The 17,944-nt window shown below is 46.8% G+C and overlaps 1 protein-coding gene across 1 annotated transcript in view; it reads left to right on the top strand.

The window, feature by feature from the left end:
- Positions 1-2,852: 2,852 nt before the first annotated feature.
- The window catches only part of PAX7 (paired box 7), a 95,750-nt gene continuing 80,658 nt past the window's right edge, over positions 2,853-17,944 (top strand). Inside the window, exons 1-4 of the mRNA XM_014952037.1 lie at positions 2,853-2,913; positions 9,402-9,601; positions 10,217-10,244; positions 13,591-13,790. Of these exons, the coding sequence (XP_014807523.1) occupies positions 2,853-2,913; positions 9,402-9,601; positions 10,217-10,244; positions 13,591-13,790 (489 nt within the window). The remainder of the gene's footprint in view (positions 2,914-9,401; positions 9,602-10,216; positions 10,245-13,590; positions 13,791-17,944) is intronic.

Genomic DNA, 17,944 nt, shown 5'->3' with positions numbered 1-17,944 from the left:
GTACACTGCAGGCCAGGTAGTCTGTCTTGGGTTTGCCTGCTTCTTGGAATTGTAAGTCAGGGCAGTTATCAAAGGATCAGATCTCCCATCCTTAATGCTAGCAGGCTCCCAGCATCCTGGGTGTCTATGCCCAGTTCTCCTGTGCAGCTCAGACCCTTGAGTGTGACGTGTTTGCGCTGCTCCATCAACTTCCCTATGTCTATAAGAAATTCCTTTAAGAGAACTGGAGAGATGAAGCTGAAAAGGGAAGGAAGCAAAAAAGAGAAAACTTCAGAGAAAGTGAGCAGAGCTTTATTTCTCCCTGCCTCCTTATTCTCTCTCTATCCCAGCCGGTCTCCCTTTGCTTCCCAATTTTGGGAGCACTCCTGATGCCTCTCTAACTACACCGTTTCAGTTCAAGCAGAGGAGCCAGCAGGCCCCTGCAGTCCCTCTCGTGCAGCTCTCCGCTGGATCCTGCGCCTGCCACAAGCACGCGGCTATGAATATTGAAGTGAAAAAGGGGCCTTTTATGGACTTCACAGATGTGCTGGGGAGTTGGGGCAGGCCTCATTACCTCGGGGTTCTTTAAAAGGCCAAACAAAAGCCAGAAGAAAGAGTGTTAGGGGTGGAGGGGGCAGGGAGGCGAGAACTAGAAAAAAGTTGAAAGAAAAGAAAAGACGACTGGAGTTGATGGATATTCCATCTGTTTATGTTCAGGCCAGTGCTGGGAATTAACAAAGGCTGTTGGAGACGTAGGCTCTCTTTTGCCCTCCCTCCCTCCCTATCTTCCTCCAAATGTTCTGGATGATTTGGTTTTGTTCACTACTCGCAAGGCACAGAATATGCTGTGTTTTTTGTGACCATGTGTCTTTGCGTGGGGGCACTGCAGCTGGTACCTTCGCTGCCAGACCCTGATTTGCGTTAGGATTTGCTGGGGCCCTGATGTCTCTTACTACTTTCACATGCAGAGTAGATGGAGCCTCTGGGGCCAGATCCCTCCACCAAGATAAATGAGTACAGCTTCTTGGCTTTTACCAGAACTACACTGCTGTACATGAGCAAAGGAGTTTGCTTGGTCTATGTGCATGGCATGGATTATGAAAGAGCATCTGCTAAAGGCTGCAATTCCTTCTTCTTTCTGAGCTTGGAAAACCTTTCATCTAGTTTAGCTTCCAGCTTAGAGGCAAAGGTAGGTTCCCAACCTGAACGGAGTTAGATATGTCTCCACTCAATGCAAGTCCTTGTATTGGCAAGAGCCTTTTGGTGATGGATGACAGTTCCAAAGAAAACAAAGGTAGGTTCCCAACCTGAACGGAGTTGGATATGTCTCCACTCAATGCAAGTCCTTGTATTGGCAAGAGCTGGATGACAGTTCCAAGGAAAGCAGGGTCTCTCTAGCTTTTTCTTTCCAAAATCTTGTAGTGCTCCACTTGTAGTTGTGCCTGTGAACCTGGCTAGCACTGAGCAGGAAAGCTATAGTACTTGTTCAAGTTGTAGGGACTTTTATAGTGGAAAAGGGAGGTGAATTTTGGACCTGTGTGCAACCCAAACTGGCACTCTAACCAAAGAGAAATTTATATTCTTTTGTTTAGAATCATATATGTATTTCATGGCCAAGTGCCAGGTGAGATACTCCTGTATAAGAATTCTCTTAAAATCCCAAAGCTAATCAATGAGTTAGGATGCAAATTCTGGCAGAGCTGGGAGGAAGGTAAGTTTGGGGAAGTAGGACAGCCAGAACCAGGTAAAACTTAACACATCGCACAACCTTTGAGTCTTCCAGCCCAGCGTGTGAATGTGAGGGCTCCTCCCAGGTAAATTTTTGGGATTCAGATATGGAAAAATTGTCGGATCACTCGTTCCAAGCCAGAGCAGGTTGTGTGGTTCTCACCATGGTTGTCCTTGAGTCTTCCAGCCCAGCGTGTGAATGTGAGGGCTCCTCCCAGGTAAATTTTTGGGATTCAGATATGGAAAAATTGTCGGATCACTCGTTCCAAGCCAGAGCAGGTTGTGTGGCTCTCACCATGGTTGTCCTGCTGACGGGCTGTGTCCCGTCACCGGTGTGTGAGGAGATGTACACACTTGGATACCTTTTGCATATATACTTCCTTTTCATCCCTTAAACCTCCAGTTTTCCTTCCTCCCTCCTTCCTACAGCTTCTCCTTCCACATATGATCTCGCTCATTCAGTAGAGATCTTGACATGATGAGGGAATTATCCAGCTGTGAAACACCTCTCTCTTTGACCCCCCCACTTTTTTCTATATTCCTCCCAGACAGACAGACAGACACACACACTGTCTCTGCCTCCCCGTTCAAGAGCATCAGCTCTGCTGTGAGTATTATTTCCAGGTTGTAAAGCCCATAATGGACATTACCTCAGTCTGTGGTTTAGTTACAGCTGGCCAGTTCAATGCCTGAATAAAAAAAAAAAGAAGAAAAAAAAAAAACAAGAAAAAAAACCCCAAACCTTTATCTCCTAAGGCCCCCACACTAATGCTTTGCTGAACACTGCAGTCCCCAGCTGAGCTGTAAATGACTTTTTCATTTTCCTAGGCCTGCTACCCGGTCTGTTTGGTATTCAAGGGCACCCCACCAACAGGCACTATCATTCTGCTTGGGCCGAATTACTTGATTAAAACGCATATCAACTATTATGTGATTCGTTTTCTGCCGCTGCTCCACACCACAGCCCTCTAAACTATGTTAAACTGTAATACAGCTGCGCAGGCACGAGCAGCCGCTGGAGAATGGGGAGTTTACAGGTTGGAAAGGGGAGGGAGGGGGGAAACCCAAGCTTTATTATATGTGCTTTGTCGATTATTGGGTTTTGTGTCTGGGAATGTGCTTGGACAGGGGAAGAGGGGCGAGAGATGAATTTGAAACACCTCTGTCCCCCTTTGCAGTCCCACCTGCTGTTGGACCAGTTTGGAGGTGAGTGGGGGTTATTCTGTGCCCTCTCTCTCACTGTGAACTCAGGACTTCATCATTTTCCAAGAAGAGAGAGAAAAGGGTGTTCTGGTTTTCATGTTGGAAAGAAAAATCAAGGCAATACAATTCTGTGCTTGTGACGCTGCCGCTGTGTCGCCCTTCTCTCAGGCTTTTCATAGTCTTGTTTGCATTTTGATGGGTTTTGTTTGCTTTCTGCCAGAGGGAAAGGCAGATGCTAAGAAGTCAGGTAGAGTTTCAGCTCTTGCTTCTGAAGCCATCGACTGCAGGATGACTGTCTCCAGCACAGAGTACAGGTTCTGTGAATACACATCTGCATCTTGCTGATCTTTGTTCATCCCACATCCTTTTGGGGCAGTAGAAAGCCCGATTTTTGCAGTCCCATCCCTCTTGTTCCACTGATTGACTGTAGCTCAGGTCCATGGCAAGGATCTCAGCTATAATATATCTTATTATTTCAGGTCCTCATGACAAGGTACCCACAATCAGGACGTATTTTCACCTGTGAGATGGTTGTCTCATGGCAGTGTGGCTCCCTTTATTAAGGCAATGTCAGGCAGCAAAAGCATCATGTGGCAGGTGGAGCCTGCCCTTTGCAAGGTCATTGAGAGACTCTTTAATTGTCCTCCAGCATAAAACAACCTGGAGTTATTTGACATACCTGAAGCTCAGGCACATCTGGGACTGGGAAAAGGTGCATAGTTTGTGCAGGGGTAGCTGTTGGGGCCACCAAGCAGGACAGCTTTTGTGGATGGAGAGCGTTGTTAAGAAAAGGGAGGACCCTGCTGTAATGTGGAGGTGCTCACATCTTGCTGGTACCTTCAAAGTGAGATTTTTCTTACTCCTCTCACGCAGTTAAATCCAGGTTCCCCTGTGGCTGCATTAGCTTCCCAGGCAGTCACCTCCAGATCTGGTTTCGTGGAGCGTCGCCGTTGCTCCAGCAAACTGAGTTTGCTAAAGCCAGTTGCAGGACAAAAGGTGCAGTTATAGCCAAGCCATTCACAAAACCATTCCCTTCCCCCTCTTCATCTCTCCCCTCCAACGCACATTTAATTTTTAGGATGGTGCAGCTGGAAGCCACAGAGAAAGAGAGAGAGGAAATGAGATGAGAAATACTGAAGGAGAGAACGTGCAGCTCCCCTTTACCCTCTAACAAAATCCGATCCCCACTTTAATGAATGCGTTTTCATGTCTGGTCCTGTCTGCCAATCCTTCCAGACGGCACCAAGGTGCTTCAAGACAAGGCAGCAGGTCCTTGTAGAGCATCAAGGGCTCAGTCTGAGCCTGGAGGGTCTTGTTGTGGCCGATTCCACCTAATCCTGTTGATTAATTTAACTCCAGGGCTAAGAGGCACCCAGAAGCAGTGAATGGAGGTGGAGAGGAGAAAGGCAGAGGGGGAGGAAGAGAAAAAGAGGATTGAAGGGAATGGGGGGGACACATCCAGTCCATAATTATGGAGGGTTTTTCTTGTTCCTTTCAAGGTCCAGTCCACTTCTATTCCTTTCAAACCCCTCCAGAGATCTCTGCCCAGCTCTTGCTAATTGTACCCCAATCTGAATCGGCAGCATTACTCCGGAATGTGAGTTTCTGGGCCATAATTTGCACATTTCCTCATGCTAGAATGAGTCTCAGGACAAGCCCAGGCTTATATTTGTCACTTTTCCTGTGCCATCCTTAACACACACCTGTGCATGTGCCCTGGCTGCACTCATTTCCATGGGGAGAAGGAATCATTTTGGTTGATTCAGTTTTCCCTGGCTCATCCTCCCTGAAGATGTGGGACTTGGCATTGGTCCACACAAACCTTCAGCAAGTCCCTTCACGTGGTCTTCTCTCCCCCCTCGCACGAGCCTCCTGAAGATGTGGGACTTGGCATTGGTCCACGCAAACCTTCAGCAAGTCCCTTCACATGGTCTTCTCTCCCCCCTTGCATGACTGTGTTGTGTCTCTGCTCCAAGAAGGTGCCTCTATATGTGAATAGCCCTCCCTGAGCAGAGGGGAGAGCTTAGGAGTTTTCACACGGGCAGACTTGTTTTTCATTCCCATAATGAAGCCGGTGTCTCTTTATTTCTAAGAATATTGCAAAGCAAAGAGATTTGAGCAGCTTGGCTTTTCTCCTTCTGAGGGACAGAGCAGTTACGCTAAATAATAAAGATGGAATCGCTGTAAAAAACGATCTAGTGAGGTCAGTGTGTGTCCTGTAATATGCACACTTTTCTCTTAGTTTTTCCTTTTCTCTGACTTCTCCTCCTGTGAGATTTTTCCCTCCATTCTGTTCTTTTCTGTCAATCTTTAGCCAGTATGATACCCTAGGGGAGCTGCGTACCGGACAGCTAGCTGTTTCCCATCCTTCATCACAACTAGTGATTGCTAAGCCACACAAGAAGCTGCTGCTAGATATTTCTCCACCTTCCTATTTACAGGGTGTTCCTTGCTGTCCGTGCTGAGTAAGTGTAAAATGCTACCAGCGCATGTTAATGATTATTTCTACAGCAATAGCCCCGTTGTGCTGGAGGCTGCAAACTGGGATTCACCCCCTGCTCGTGCTGCTGCCAGTGCTACACATCCATTTATCACAGGGATGTGTCGCAAAAAAAAATGAAGCATTCAGGTTTTGAATAAATCCCCCCAGACTTGCCTTTGGAGGGAGTCTCCTTGAGTTACTCTTGCAGTTTTGTAAAGCTTTTCATTGCACAGGATGAAAGATGATGGCAATGAAACCGTTTGACCAGCAGATTTCAGCTGTTGAGGAATGGAAAAGACCTGTTGGATCCTCAAGTTGCGTCTTAGGCAGGTAAAGGGAGACTGTCCCCTGATAATAGGGATGCTTTAGATAATAGGCTCGTGCTGCAGTCTGTCTCAGCTGAAAGACTTTCTATATTATTTAATGAATCTGTGTCTGACAGCAGCAGCTGCATCGTACTAAGACCAGCTGGTTCCAGACATACCCTGGGATTTTTCTTGCTCTCTTGGTTTCATCTTTGTAGTCGGGTTGTTGGACTTGGCACGAGGAGCTGTGGCTTCTTTTCCCAGCTTTGCTCCTGACTCACAGGGTGACTGTAGGTGGGTGACTTCCGCCATCCCTGCCACGGTTGTAAAATGGAGATAATGCCAGTCGGGAGCTGTTTGTGGAGATTTGTGGATAGAAAGGGTTACGTCAGTTTACATTGCAAAGTTTGGCTCTCCACCCTTCCAGCCCCGTAGCCAGCGTGATGGCCAGCACAGTTGCTGGTCCTGCTGTTGAGTAGGACAGATTGTTACTCATGACACTCATTTGTCCTCTCCCAAAACTTTGTGGCCAAATCAGGGATTCTTAATTAGGAGCATAAAGCTGTTGAAGGAAGTTTGGCTGTTTTCCCTTCCAGCCTTCTACAGCACAAAAAAATAAAAAGTGAGCAAAGTGTGGGAGATGAAACATGTTACAGACCCTTTTCTAGACTTTTTTTCCTCACTTGGGGTGATACTGGATCCCAGGTTTGTTGTGTCCTATGGAGGCAGTTGGACCAAGCTGCAGGGAGATGTTAGAGCGTTGCTATTGAGTGGCCAAGAGAAGAATTAGATCTTCAAAAAGTCATTTTGACATTGCTGTCACCACAGTTCTTGCCAAGCAGGTTGGGGCTTTGTTGCACCAGGCGTGAAACATGCCACAAATGACAATTCCTGTGCTAAAGAGCTCACGGGCTGAAAGTTGCTACTAAGCATGCATACTAACTATATGGAAATGCGTATTTACTGTAAAGACATATGCTCAGCTGCAGAGTTAAATGACGTTTAACTTACTATCTTTTCCTTCCCCTTCTTCACACCGACTCTCTCACATCCTGGACCAAAACACACCTCCGTTTGTATTTTTTTTTAATATCAAGTATTTCCAGAAAAGATACTAATTAAACCAATAGTAGTCGGTGACTTCAGTGATTAACTGAAAGAAAATTACTACATGCTATAGGCTTCCAGATGTGCTTTTGCACAGCATGGTACTCCAAGGTCCAGATGTGCTTCTACCTGCCCTGAATCATCTGGGACCCAGATGTGGAGGGCTGTTATTTTCCAGTACAGATGTTCCTTTTAGGGTTGGGACCCTAGACCTCCCCTGAAAATGGACATAACCAAAAAGCTTATTTGGGAACAAATTTTTGCTATGTACAGTGAAACTGTCATTAAAATGTGAGACAGAATCCGCTCCTCTGAAGTCAACAGTGAATTTCTCAGTGACTTCAGTGAGAAATGAAGGGTTCTTGATTCAAAAAGCTGTAAAGACCCTGTGTATTGGTAGGCCAGAGCTGGAAGAAGGGAAAACCTCTCCAAGTGCTGTGTTTGTCCCCAAAACAAGCCACCCCCTCCTCAGCAGCAGAGTTTCTCTGACTCCAGCACAACTGCAGTTAGTCTGACACCGCATCCTCCCTGGGAAGCCCTGAGACATAAAAGCATTTTTGTATTGGAGCGAGCTGAATGCGGTGGCATTTTGTGGTGATCTCAGTATAAACAAATGAGCTCCGATGGGATATTTGCCTCATACTCCTCAAACTGCCGCCGCTCTCCAGCAGCTGTTGGGGAACTCACAGCTGCCGTTCCCAGCTCTGAAAAAGAAAAAGGCAGATTTTTGGAGGATGATAGTATAGGAGCTGAACAAAAAGAGAGGGACTGAAAAACACTGTTTAGCAACTTGAGGGAACTTTATCGTCAAGTTGAACATATGTAAATCCAGCTTTAATCCTAAATTAGCAAAGGTTTACTCAAAGGAAAAAAAAAACCATTTCTCTGTGAGCAGAGTGTTTAGGCAGATTCTGCCTCTCAGTCTGTGTGTGCAGTTACTCTGAAAGATAGCAGCGAAGCTTGGCAGGGAAAAAAATAAGTGCACATTTAATGAGCCTCCTATTTTCATGACAGAGAAGGAAAAGGTGACAGAGGCCAGATCTCTCACCTAGCTGAAACGTTCCATATATCATATCCTTCTTTCTCTGCTGCCACGAACCAGTGGCACATTTTTCACTGTCCCAAAGGCAGGCAGAAAGCCTTGGCCTGGCTGAGATCCCCCATCCATCAACATCTGCACCGCGGGGAACCGAGAACCTGCGCGTCTTTGAAACCCAAGCTTTGCTCCATGAGAGTCCTCTGGCCAACACTGGAGCCATGGCTAACGCTGTGCTCGGTGGGTCCCCTCTCAAATCCACAGGGTCTGACTGTAGATTGGTGAATAGCAATGTAGTGCCTTCTGCTTTATCTCCAGCCAAAAAAAGAGAGAGCAAAACTTGGCTTACTTATTCCAGCTGTACTTGTTGGGGTTTGAGAAGGGCCTCGGGAGGCAATAGATGTGATGCTGGGCTCCAGGCAGGGAGAGAGGAAAGACAGAAGTCCAGAGCAAGTGAAAGTGGAGGAATTAAGCGACCAATTAGACGTTGGTAAAGGACTTTCATGGCATCTTGATGCTGTAGGAATCTGGCCTTGTGCAAAGCTCTTGCTGAAATGAGCTCCAGGCAGGGAGAGGGGAAAGGCAGAGGTCCAGAGCAAGTGAACTTATTCCAGCTGTACTTGTTGGGGTTTGAGAAGGGCCTCGGGAGGCAATAGATGTGATGCTGGGCTCCAGGCAGGGAGAGGGGAAAGGCAGAGGTCCAGAGCAAGTGAAAGTGGAGGAATTAAGCGACCAATTAGACATTGGTAAAGGACTTTCACGGCATCTTGATGCTGTGGGAATCTGGCCTTGTGCAAAACTCCTGCTGAAATTTGGGAAGTTAAGAGTGTTTAGGGGGTGGGTGGTGGTGGTGTGTTTTTTTTGTTTTGTTTTGTTTTGTTTTCTGGTTGGACTCAATGATCTCTGAGGTCCCTTCTAACCACTACGATTCTTTGACTCTGTGATTCTGTGAAGAGGAGTCGTATCGTGTGGGCAGCCCAACCCAGAGGTGAAGAGGAGTTGGAAAGATTTTTCCCAGCCGTAAAAATGTCTAGTATTTATTTTTTTCTTCCAAAGGTGGTTTAAAAAAAAATTGAAATATCAAACGTTGATACTTGACAAAACACAAGAGGAAATAACGCTGCACAAATCAAAGCATCGTGTATTGAATTTTTACATGCTCATTTCAGCTTCTACATCTTTTTAGTGTAAAATGTGCAACTCTCAAACAGTCATTTCTAATAAAAAGTGGTAAATTCTTGAAATAAGTCAACAACTGGAAGTTCTTCCACCATAACAATGTGAATGGTGGACTTTGAACTATCCTTTTCCTGCAAAGAGTTCTGGTTTTCATAGGTTGTCTTTTTACAGTGTGGGGAAAAATGTAATAGTAGGAAATTACAGAAATAGCATAAAACTGGTAGATGTATTGTATGTGGACGGAGTATTTGTTTCGATGGGCACCATCACAGCAGGACTGAGATTACTTTGCTGGGCTGCTTAGCTCTTCCAACAGCCTTTCTCCCTATTTTGAGGCTTTTGAACCACCCAAGCCTCACCTCCCATTGCTTTCCCACCCCAGGTAACAGGCTGGATGAAGGCTCTGATGTCGAATCCGAACCAGACCTGCCTTTGAAGCGCAAGCAACGCCGCAGTCGAACCACCTTCACTGCTGAGCAGCTGGAGGAGCTGGAGAAGGCCTTTGAGAGAACCCATTACCCAGACATCTACACACGAGAGGAGCTGGCTCAGAGAACCAAGCTCACCGAGGCCCGAGTTCAGGTAAGAACTGGAGCCAGTGGGTGGCAAGTCAGCCTGGTGGCCCAGCTTCTCATTTACCTTGGGGAAGGAGACAGTAGTGCAGGGGATGAGGGTGTTGAAAGGTGGTAACATGGATGCACTTCTTCTCTGGAGCCACATCCTCAAGGAGAGTTGTGTTGTTCAGCCTGGAGAAGAGAAGTCTCCAGGGAGACCTTAGAGCCCCTTCCAGTCCCTAAAGGGGGCCTTTAGGAGAGGTGGGGAGAGACTCTTTATGAGGGATGGGAGCCATGGGATGAGGAGGAACAGTTTTAAACTGAAAGAAGGGAGATTGAGATGAGATCTCAGAAAGAAGTTCTTTGGTGTGAGGGTGGTGAGAGCTTGGCCCAGGTTGCCCAGAGAAGCTGTGGCTGCCCCATCCCTGGAGGGGTTCAAGGCCAGGTTGGAGGGGGCTTGGAGGGACCTGGTGTGGTGGGAGGTGTCCCTGCCCAGGGCAGGGGGTGGCACTGGATGGGCTTTAAGGTCCCTTCCAACCCCAAAAATTCTATGGTTCTATAATCTGAGACTTAAAGCCAGTTTTGCAGATTCCCACGTTCCCGTGGATTTGCAGATATGCCATTTGGATTTGGCCCGTTGCAGAGGTACCAGCTGGAGGGTTTCCATCCAGGTTGGGATGAGGAGCCAAACTTTCTCTAACTTGGCAAGGCATTTAGCTCTCTGTTTTCTGTTGGAGAAAATTCTTCCAATTGCCCAGGAGGAAGCAGTGTGTGTGTGTGTGTGTGTTTGTATTTGGTGTTTTAGGAGAAATCACACCATTTACCAACCTTGCCCAGGGGAGCAGATCATGTTTTGCAAAGTTTGCAAGTTCTGCGTGTGAATTTTCATAAAACTTTTTTTCCCCCCAATCTCCAGAGAGCACAAAAAGGGCGGGGGGAGGGAAGAAGAGGGGAGGAGCAGGAAGGGAGGGTTTGGAGCCGGGGGGACTCTGACATCTACACGATTAATAGCCCTTGTGGGAACTCCACACAGAGACCCTTATGTCTTCCAGATAAAGGCTGGGTCAGCAGTGTGTGCAAACACGCAGAGGGATAAGGAGTGTGAACAGATCAGGGGGTATAATAGAGTCCCTTGGGGAACGGGAAGGAAAGGGGGAGGGATTGGGGATTGTGCTGGGTTAAAGAAGTGAAATGGAGACCCCAGCAGTCCGTCCTCCGTGTGGCCACTGCGATTAGGTTTCAGGCTGAGCACAGGGGTCTCTGTGCACACAGCCCAGAGTTGAATTGGGAGAAGAGGGAAAGAGCACTCCAGGCTTGTGACGGGGAAACAGTCAATTAACCAGCTCCTCCAAAACAAAACAGGCTTCTTTTTGTTCTGCGGTTCTCAGGATAATGAGCTTGATGTGCTCTCTCAGAAGCCAAAACCACCAACAGGTTTTGCTCTTTCCCCTCAGCTGTCTGGGAATGGACGTTTCCCCCCACACCTGGGACATTCACTGCTTAAGGACTTTTCCCATTAGTGTTCGTCCCAAAACAGTGCTAAGCCAGTTGCAGCACTGCAGGAGATGCCCTCTCACCTCCCTCCAGATATCTCTTGAGAGCTACTGGGTTTTCCTGAATCCATCATCCCTCAAGATTTGGCTGTGGAGACTGCAAAAAAGAAATCTAGCAAACTTTGAACTCATTCTAGTTTCGATCTTAGCAGAAAGTTGATTCTTTCCTACCTCAAACCAGGACAGATCTTAGCCAAAAGACCGTGCCAGTGTGTCCAACAGTAATAGAGTTAATTTGTTAGCTTTATAGGTCGTTGGAGCCTGGGAAGGTGGCTAATTTAGGCAACTAAGCTACCAGAAGTTGGAAAGTGTAAATTCCCTCATTTTTGTTTTGCATATTCTATTTCTAATTGGTCTTGCTTGTTGTAGATGGACATAAGATGCTAAGGAAGAACTAAAAAAGAGATGTTGCTGTGGCAAACAGATGGGAAAAAAGGGAATTTGAGGGAAGAACAGAGTTTAGGTAACACCTTTTTATGGGGTGAGAGAAACCTGCGTTGCATGAGCCGTGATGTGGGCACGTTGGGCAGGAGGGGAAGAGCCCTGCAGTGCCAGGGGGTGCAAAAACCAGAGGCAGGTTCTCTCTTTTCCAAGACACTCTGACCTCACTGTGACAGGGCTTGGGAGAAAGGAGGGAGGTGAAAACAGAAAGGGAAAGCTAAATAAATAAATAAAGGGAACCTTTCCCTCGTCTCAAGCTGTGATCTCCCAATCCCCCTACTTGCTCCCAGGCAGCTTGCATGGAGGTTCCTGCCAGGGCTCTAGTAGCAGCTGTTCTCCGAGGCACATTCCTGATGGCTTTCTCATTCCGACATCCTGGCAGAGTCAGCTTCTTCCCACCACTTTTAAGCCTGCCGCCCCTTGTAAAATTTTCTGGATATCAGAGCAGATCTTTTACTGGCTCTCGGGACCTACAAACATTAGTCAATCAAGTTCTTGTGGAAAAAAAAAAAAAGCCACACACACACACGCACACATCCACACATATACGCATCCAGTAGGGAATCTTCCACCACCTTATAGTCTTAAGTGAGTTTTTAAGGCCAAGATTTGTGCTTTGGATTAAAAATGGCTGTTATAACAGCAGGGCCAACTGAGTTTAGGGTTTCTGGGTGTTAAGGGCCGTGCCAACATCTACCCATCTATCTTGTCCCCAAAAGCTTATCATGTTAACATTTAAAATAGGAGGCAGATGTGTGAAAAGTGTTTTGTGATCCATAGTCACAAAAGAAACTCAAGAGCAGCCTTCACTGCTCCTCAGTGTCTAGTCATTTCTTCATCCATGGTCTGGATCTCAGTGCCACTTGGCTGCTGCACAGCTGGGTCTCTGAATCACTGCCCAGGTGTTGCCATCTCTGTCATACACACACGACATCCCTGCACTAGAATCCCATTTTGCTCATCATTGTACAAGCACTGAACAAAACCAAGGGGCTCTGACCATCTCTTTGCTTCTTTCTCCTCAAGTCTTTGCTCAGGACAAGGGGTAATGGCTTCAAGTTGTGCCAGGGGAAGTTCAGGTTGGATATTAGGAAACATTTCTTTACTGAAAGGGTTGTCAGGCATTGGAATGGGCTGCCCAGGGAGGTGGTGGAGTCACCATCCCTGGAGGTATTTAAGAAACGTGTAGACATGGTTCTTCAGGGCATGCTCTAGTGCCCAAGATTATTGGTTTGTGGTGGGATGTTGTGTGGGTGGGTGATGGTTTTGGTTTGGTTGTTGTTGTTGTGTGTTTAGGGGGTGGGTGGTGGTGGTGTGTTTTTTTTGTTTTGTTTTGTTTTGTTTTCTGGTTGGACTCAATGATCTCTGAGGTCCCTTCTAACCACTACGATTCTTTGACTCTGTGATTCTGTGAAGAGGAGTCGTATCGTGTGGGCAGCCCAACCCAGAGGTGAAGAGGAGTTGGAAAGATTTTTCCCAGCCATAAAAATGTCTAGTATTTATTTTTTTCTTCCAAAGGTGGTTTAAAAAAAAATTGAAATATCAAACGTTGATACTTGACAAAACACAAGAGGAAATAACGCTGCACAAATCAAAGCATCGTGTATTGAATTTTTACATGCTCATTTCAGCTTCTACATCTTTTTAGTGTAAAATGTGCAACTCTCAAACAGTCATTTCTAATAAAAAGTGGTAAATTCTTGAAATAAGTCAACAACTGGAAGTTCTTCCACCATAACAATGTGAATGGTGGACTTTGAACTATCCTTTTCCTGCAAAGAGTTCTGGTTTTCATAGGTTGTCTTTTTACAGTGTGGGGAAAAATGTAATAGTAGGAAATTACAGAAATAGCATAAAACTGGTAGATGTATTGTATGTGGACGGAGTATTTCTTTCGATGGGCACCATCACAGCAGGACTGAGATTACTTTGCTGGGCTGCTTAGCTCTTCCAACAGCCTTTCTCCCTATTTTGAGGCTTTTGAACCACCCAAGCCTCACCTCCCATTGCTTTCCCACCCCAGGTAACAGGCTGGATGAAGGCTCTGATGTCGAATCCGAACCAGACCTGCCTTTGAAGCGCAAGCAACGCCGCAGTCGAACCACCTTCACTGCTGAGCAGCTGGAGGAGCTGGAGAAGGCCTTTGAGAGAACCCATTACCCAGACATCTACACACGAGAGGAGCTGGCTCAGAGAACCAAGCTCACCGAGGCCCGAGTTCAGGTAAGAACTGGAGCCAGTGGGTGGCAAGTCAGCCTGGTGGCCCAGCTTCTCATTTACCTTGGGGAAGGAGACAGTAGTGCAGGGGATGAGGGTGTTGAAAGGTGGTAACATGGATGCACTTCTTCTCTGGAGCCACATCCTCAAGGAGAGTTGTGTTGTTCAGCCTGGAGAAGAGAAGTCTCCAGGGAGACCTTAGAGCCCCTTCCAGTCCCTAAAGGGGGCCTTTAGGAGAGGTGGGGAGAGACTCTTTATGAGGGATGGGAGCCATGGGATGAGGAGGAACAGTTTTAAACTGAAAGAAGGGAGATTGAGATGAGATCTCAGAAAGAAGTTCTTTGGTGTGAGGGTGGTGAGAGCTTGGCCCAGGTTGCCCAGAGAAGCTGTGGCTGCCCCATCCCTGGAGGGGTTCAAGGCCAGGTTGGAGGGGGCTTGGAGGGACCTGGTGTGGTGGGAGGTGTCCCTGCCCAGGGCAGGGGGTGGCACTGGATGGGCTTTAAGGTCCCTTCCAACCCCAAAAATTCTATGGTTCTATAATCTGAGACTTAAAGCCAGTTTTGCAGATTCCCACGTTCCCGTGGATTTGCAGATATGCCATTTGGATTTGGCCCGTTGCAGAGGTACCAGCTGGAGGGTTTCCATCCAGGTTGGGATGAGGAGCCAAACTTTCTCTAACTTGGCAAGGCATTTAGCTCTCTGTTTTCTGTTGGAGAAAATTCTTCCAATTGCCCAGGAGGAAGCAGTGTGTGTGTGTGTGTGTGTTTGTATTTGGTGTTTTAGGAGAAATCACACCATTTACCAACCTTGCCCAGGGGAGCAGATCATGTTTTGCAAAGTTTGCAAGTTCTGCGTGTGAATTTTCATAAAACTTTTTTTCCCCCCAATCTCCAGAGAGCACAAAAAGGGCGGGGGGAGGGAAGAAGAGGGGAGGAGCAGGAAGGGAGGGTTTGGAGCCGGGGGGACTCTGACATCTACACGATTAATAGCCCTTGTGGGAACTCCACACAGAGACCCTTATGTCTTCCAGATAAAGGCTGGGTCAGCAGTGTGTGCAAACACGCAGAGGGATAAGGAGTGTGAACAGATCAGGGGGTATAATAGAGTCCCTTGGGGAACGGGAAGGAAAGGGGGAGGGATTGGGGATTGTGCTGGGTTAAAGAAGTGAAATGGAGACCCCAGCAGTCCGTCCTCCGTGTGGCCACTGCGATTAGGTTTCAGGCTGAGCACAGGGGTCTCTGTGCACACAGCCCAGAGTTGAATTGGGAGAAGAGGGAAAGAGCACTCCAGGCTTGTGACGGGGAAACAGTCAATTAACCAGCTCCTCCAAAACAAAACAGGCTTCTTTTTGTTCTGCGGTTCTCGGGATAATGAGCTTGATGTGCTCTCTCAGAAGCCAAAACCACCAACAGGTTTTGCTCTTTCCCCTCAGCTGTCTGGGAATGGACATTTCCCCCCACACCTGGGACATTCACTGGTTAAGGACTTTTCCCTTAGTGTTCGTCCCAAAAAAGTGCTAAGCCAGTTGCAGCACTGCAGGAGATGCCCTCTCACCTCCCTCCAGATATCTCTTGAGAGCTACTGGGTTTTCCTGAATCCATCATCCCTCAAGATTTGGCTGTGAAGACTGCAAAAAAGAAATCTAGCAAACTTGAAACTCATTCTAGTTTCGATCTTAGCAGAAAGCTGATTCTGTCCTACCTCAAACCAGGACAGATCTTAGCCAAAAGACCGTGCCAGTGTGTCCAACAGTAATAGAGTTAATTTGTTAGCTTTATAGGTCGTTGGAGCCTGGGAAGGTGGCTAATTTAGGCAACTAAGCTACCAGAAGTTGGAAAGTGTAAATTCCCTCATTTTTGTTTTGCATATTCTATTTCTAATTGGTCTTGCTTGTTGTAGATGGACATAAGATGCTAAGGAAGAACTAAAAAAGAGATGTTGCTGTGGCAAACAGATGGGAAAAAAGGGAATTTGAGGGAAGAACAGAGTTTAGGTAACACCTTTTTATGGGGTGAGAGAAACCTGCGTTGCATGAGCCGTGATGTGGGCACGTTGGGCAGGAAGGGAAGAGCCCTGCAGTGCCAGGGAGTGCAAAAACCAGAGGCAGGTTCTCTCTTTTCCAAGGCACTCTGACCTCACTGTGACAGGGCTCGGGAGAAAGGAGGGAGGTGAAAACAGAAAGGGAAAGCTAAATAAATAAATAAAGGGAACCTTTCCCTCGTCTCAAGCTGTGATCTCCCAATCCCCCTACTTGCTCCCAGGCAGCTTGCATGGAGGTTCCTGCCAGGGCTCTAGTAGCAGCTGTTCTCCGAGGCACATTCCTGATGGCTTTCTCATTCCGACATCCTGGCAGAGTCAGCTTCTTCCCACCACTTTTAAGCCTGCCGCCCCTTGTAAAATTTTCTGGATATCAGAGCAGATCTTTTACTGGCTCTCGGGACCTACAAACATTAGTCAATCAAGTTCTTGTGGAAAAAAAAAAAAAGCCACACACACACACGCACACATCCACACATATACGCATCCAGTAGGGAATCTTCCACCACCTTATAGTCTTACTTCTGTCTTAAGTGAGTTTTTAAGGCCAAGATTTGTGCTTTGGATTAAAAATGGCTGTTATAACAGCAGGGCCAACTGAGTTTAGGGTTTCTGGGTGTTAAGGGCCGTGCCAACATCTACCCATCTATCTTGTCCCCAAAAGCTTATCATGTTAACATTTAAAATAGGAGGCAGATGTGTGAAAAGTGTTTTGTGATCCATAGTCACAAAAGAAACTCAAGAGCAGCCTTCACTGCTCCTCAGTGTCTGGTCATTTCTTTATCCATGGTCTGGATCTCAGTGCCACTTGGCTGCTGCACAGCTGGGTCTCTGAATCACTGCCCAGGTGTTGCCATCTCTGTCATACACACACGACATCCCTGCACTAGAATCCCATTTTGCTCATCATTGTACAAGCACTGAACAAAACCAAGGGGCTCTGACCATCTCTTTGCTTCTTTCTCCTCAAGTCTTTGCTTCACCACGTGAAAGGTGAACTTACCTAAAGTCTCATTCCTTCTCTCTGATACCTGAGTGCTCCCGTACCGTAACCTCTTCCATGTAAAAAGCTGATAACTCTGTTAAACTTTATTGGCAGGCCTCAGAGTCTGGCTGGTCACGCAGCTGTCCAGCTAAGTGGAAGTTTGACACGTTGACAGCTAATAAAATTCACAAGCCCAACAACAAGAGGGGGTGGTGGTGGGGAGCGGTTCCAAGATCCGGTTTCTCATCTGCTAGGAAGATCACTGGAGGGTGAGCAATATTTTCACAAGGTCACCGCGGTGTCGGTGCGGTCGAGACGTAGGATTCCAGCATTCACATTTCAGCACACCCAAAGGTATGAGCCATTCAAAGGTTAATCCCAAATTGAGCATAGCCAGGGACAAGACTGCTATGGATTTCCGGAAGGATCAGGATTACGGTGCCAAACCCCTGCCCAGTGAGGGGAGGCCACCAGTGGAAATTCCCACTGACTTGTTTTTGTGCAAGGCAATGTCTTGACTCATGTGTCCACGCTAATTGTCCAGCGCTGAACAAATTCTTGCCCATCTGCAAGCTCCCATTTCCACCCTTCCAGAAAACAAGCTCTTGGATGCCAAGCGTTCACGGATATAAAAATTAAGTCTAACAGCTAAGCAATTCACTTGGCTAATTTAATGGAAGCTTTGATTTTTATTTTGAATGTATTTTGGGGTTTTTACACCAGTTTTTGCAATTATCTAACTGATGATGTCAAAGTTTTTACATGGAAAAACCCCTAAATGGGATTCCGGGGTAATTTTGAAACTTTTCTCCCGGTATCTCTAGAGAAGGGACATTTTTCAAAACAACCTTTTTCTCATAAACAGTAGCTTTGCCAATACACTGGTTTTGAATAGGAAAATAGTTTTCTCAGGAAAATTCTTGTCTAGGTGTAGAAATGACTTCTCAAAGAAATGCTAAGTATCACCAGGTACATCAGTCATGGGTCCAGGGAGTTGAAACTAATCCTTCCCCTGAATGATCCCATTTGTGGATCCGTTTGCCCAAATGTGTTGTGTTTTTAAGGCCAGTTAGAATCATAGGATCATAGAATTGTCCAGGCTGGAAGGGACCTTTGAGATCATCCAGTCCAACCATCA

The sequence above is a fragment of the Calidris pugnax genome, unplaced genomic scaffold, assembly GCF_001431845.1.
Source record: "Calidris pugnax isolate Ruff unplaced genomic scaffold, ASM143184v1 scaffold161, whole genome shotgun sequence".
In the NCBI taxonomy this organism is placed as follows: domain Eukaryota; kingdom Metazoa; phylum Chordata; class Aves; order Charadriiformes; family Scolopacidae; genus Calidris; species Calidris pugnax.
The sequence above is the reverse complement of the archived record's forward strand: the minus strand, read 5'-3'. Positions and strand labels throughout refer to the sequence as shown.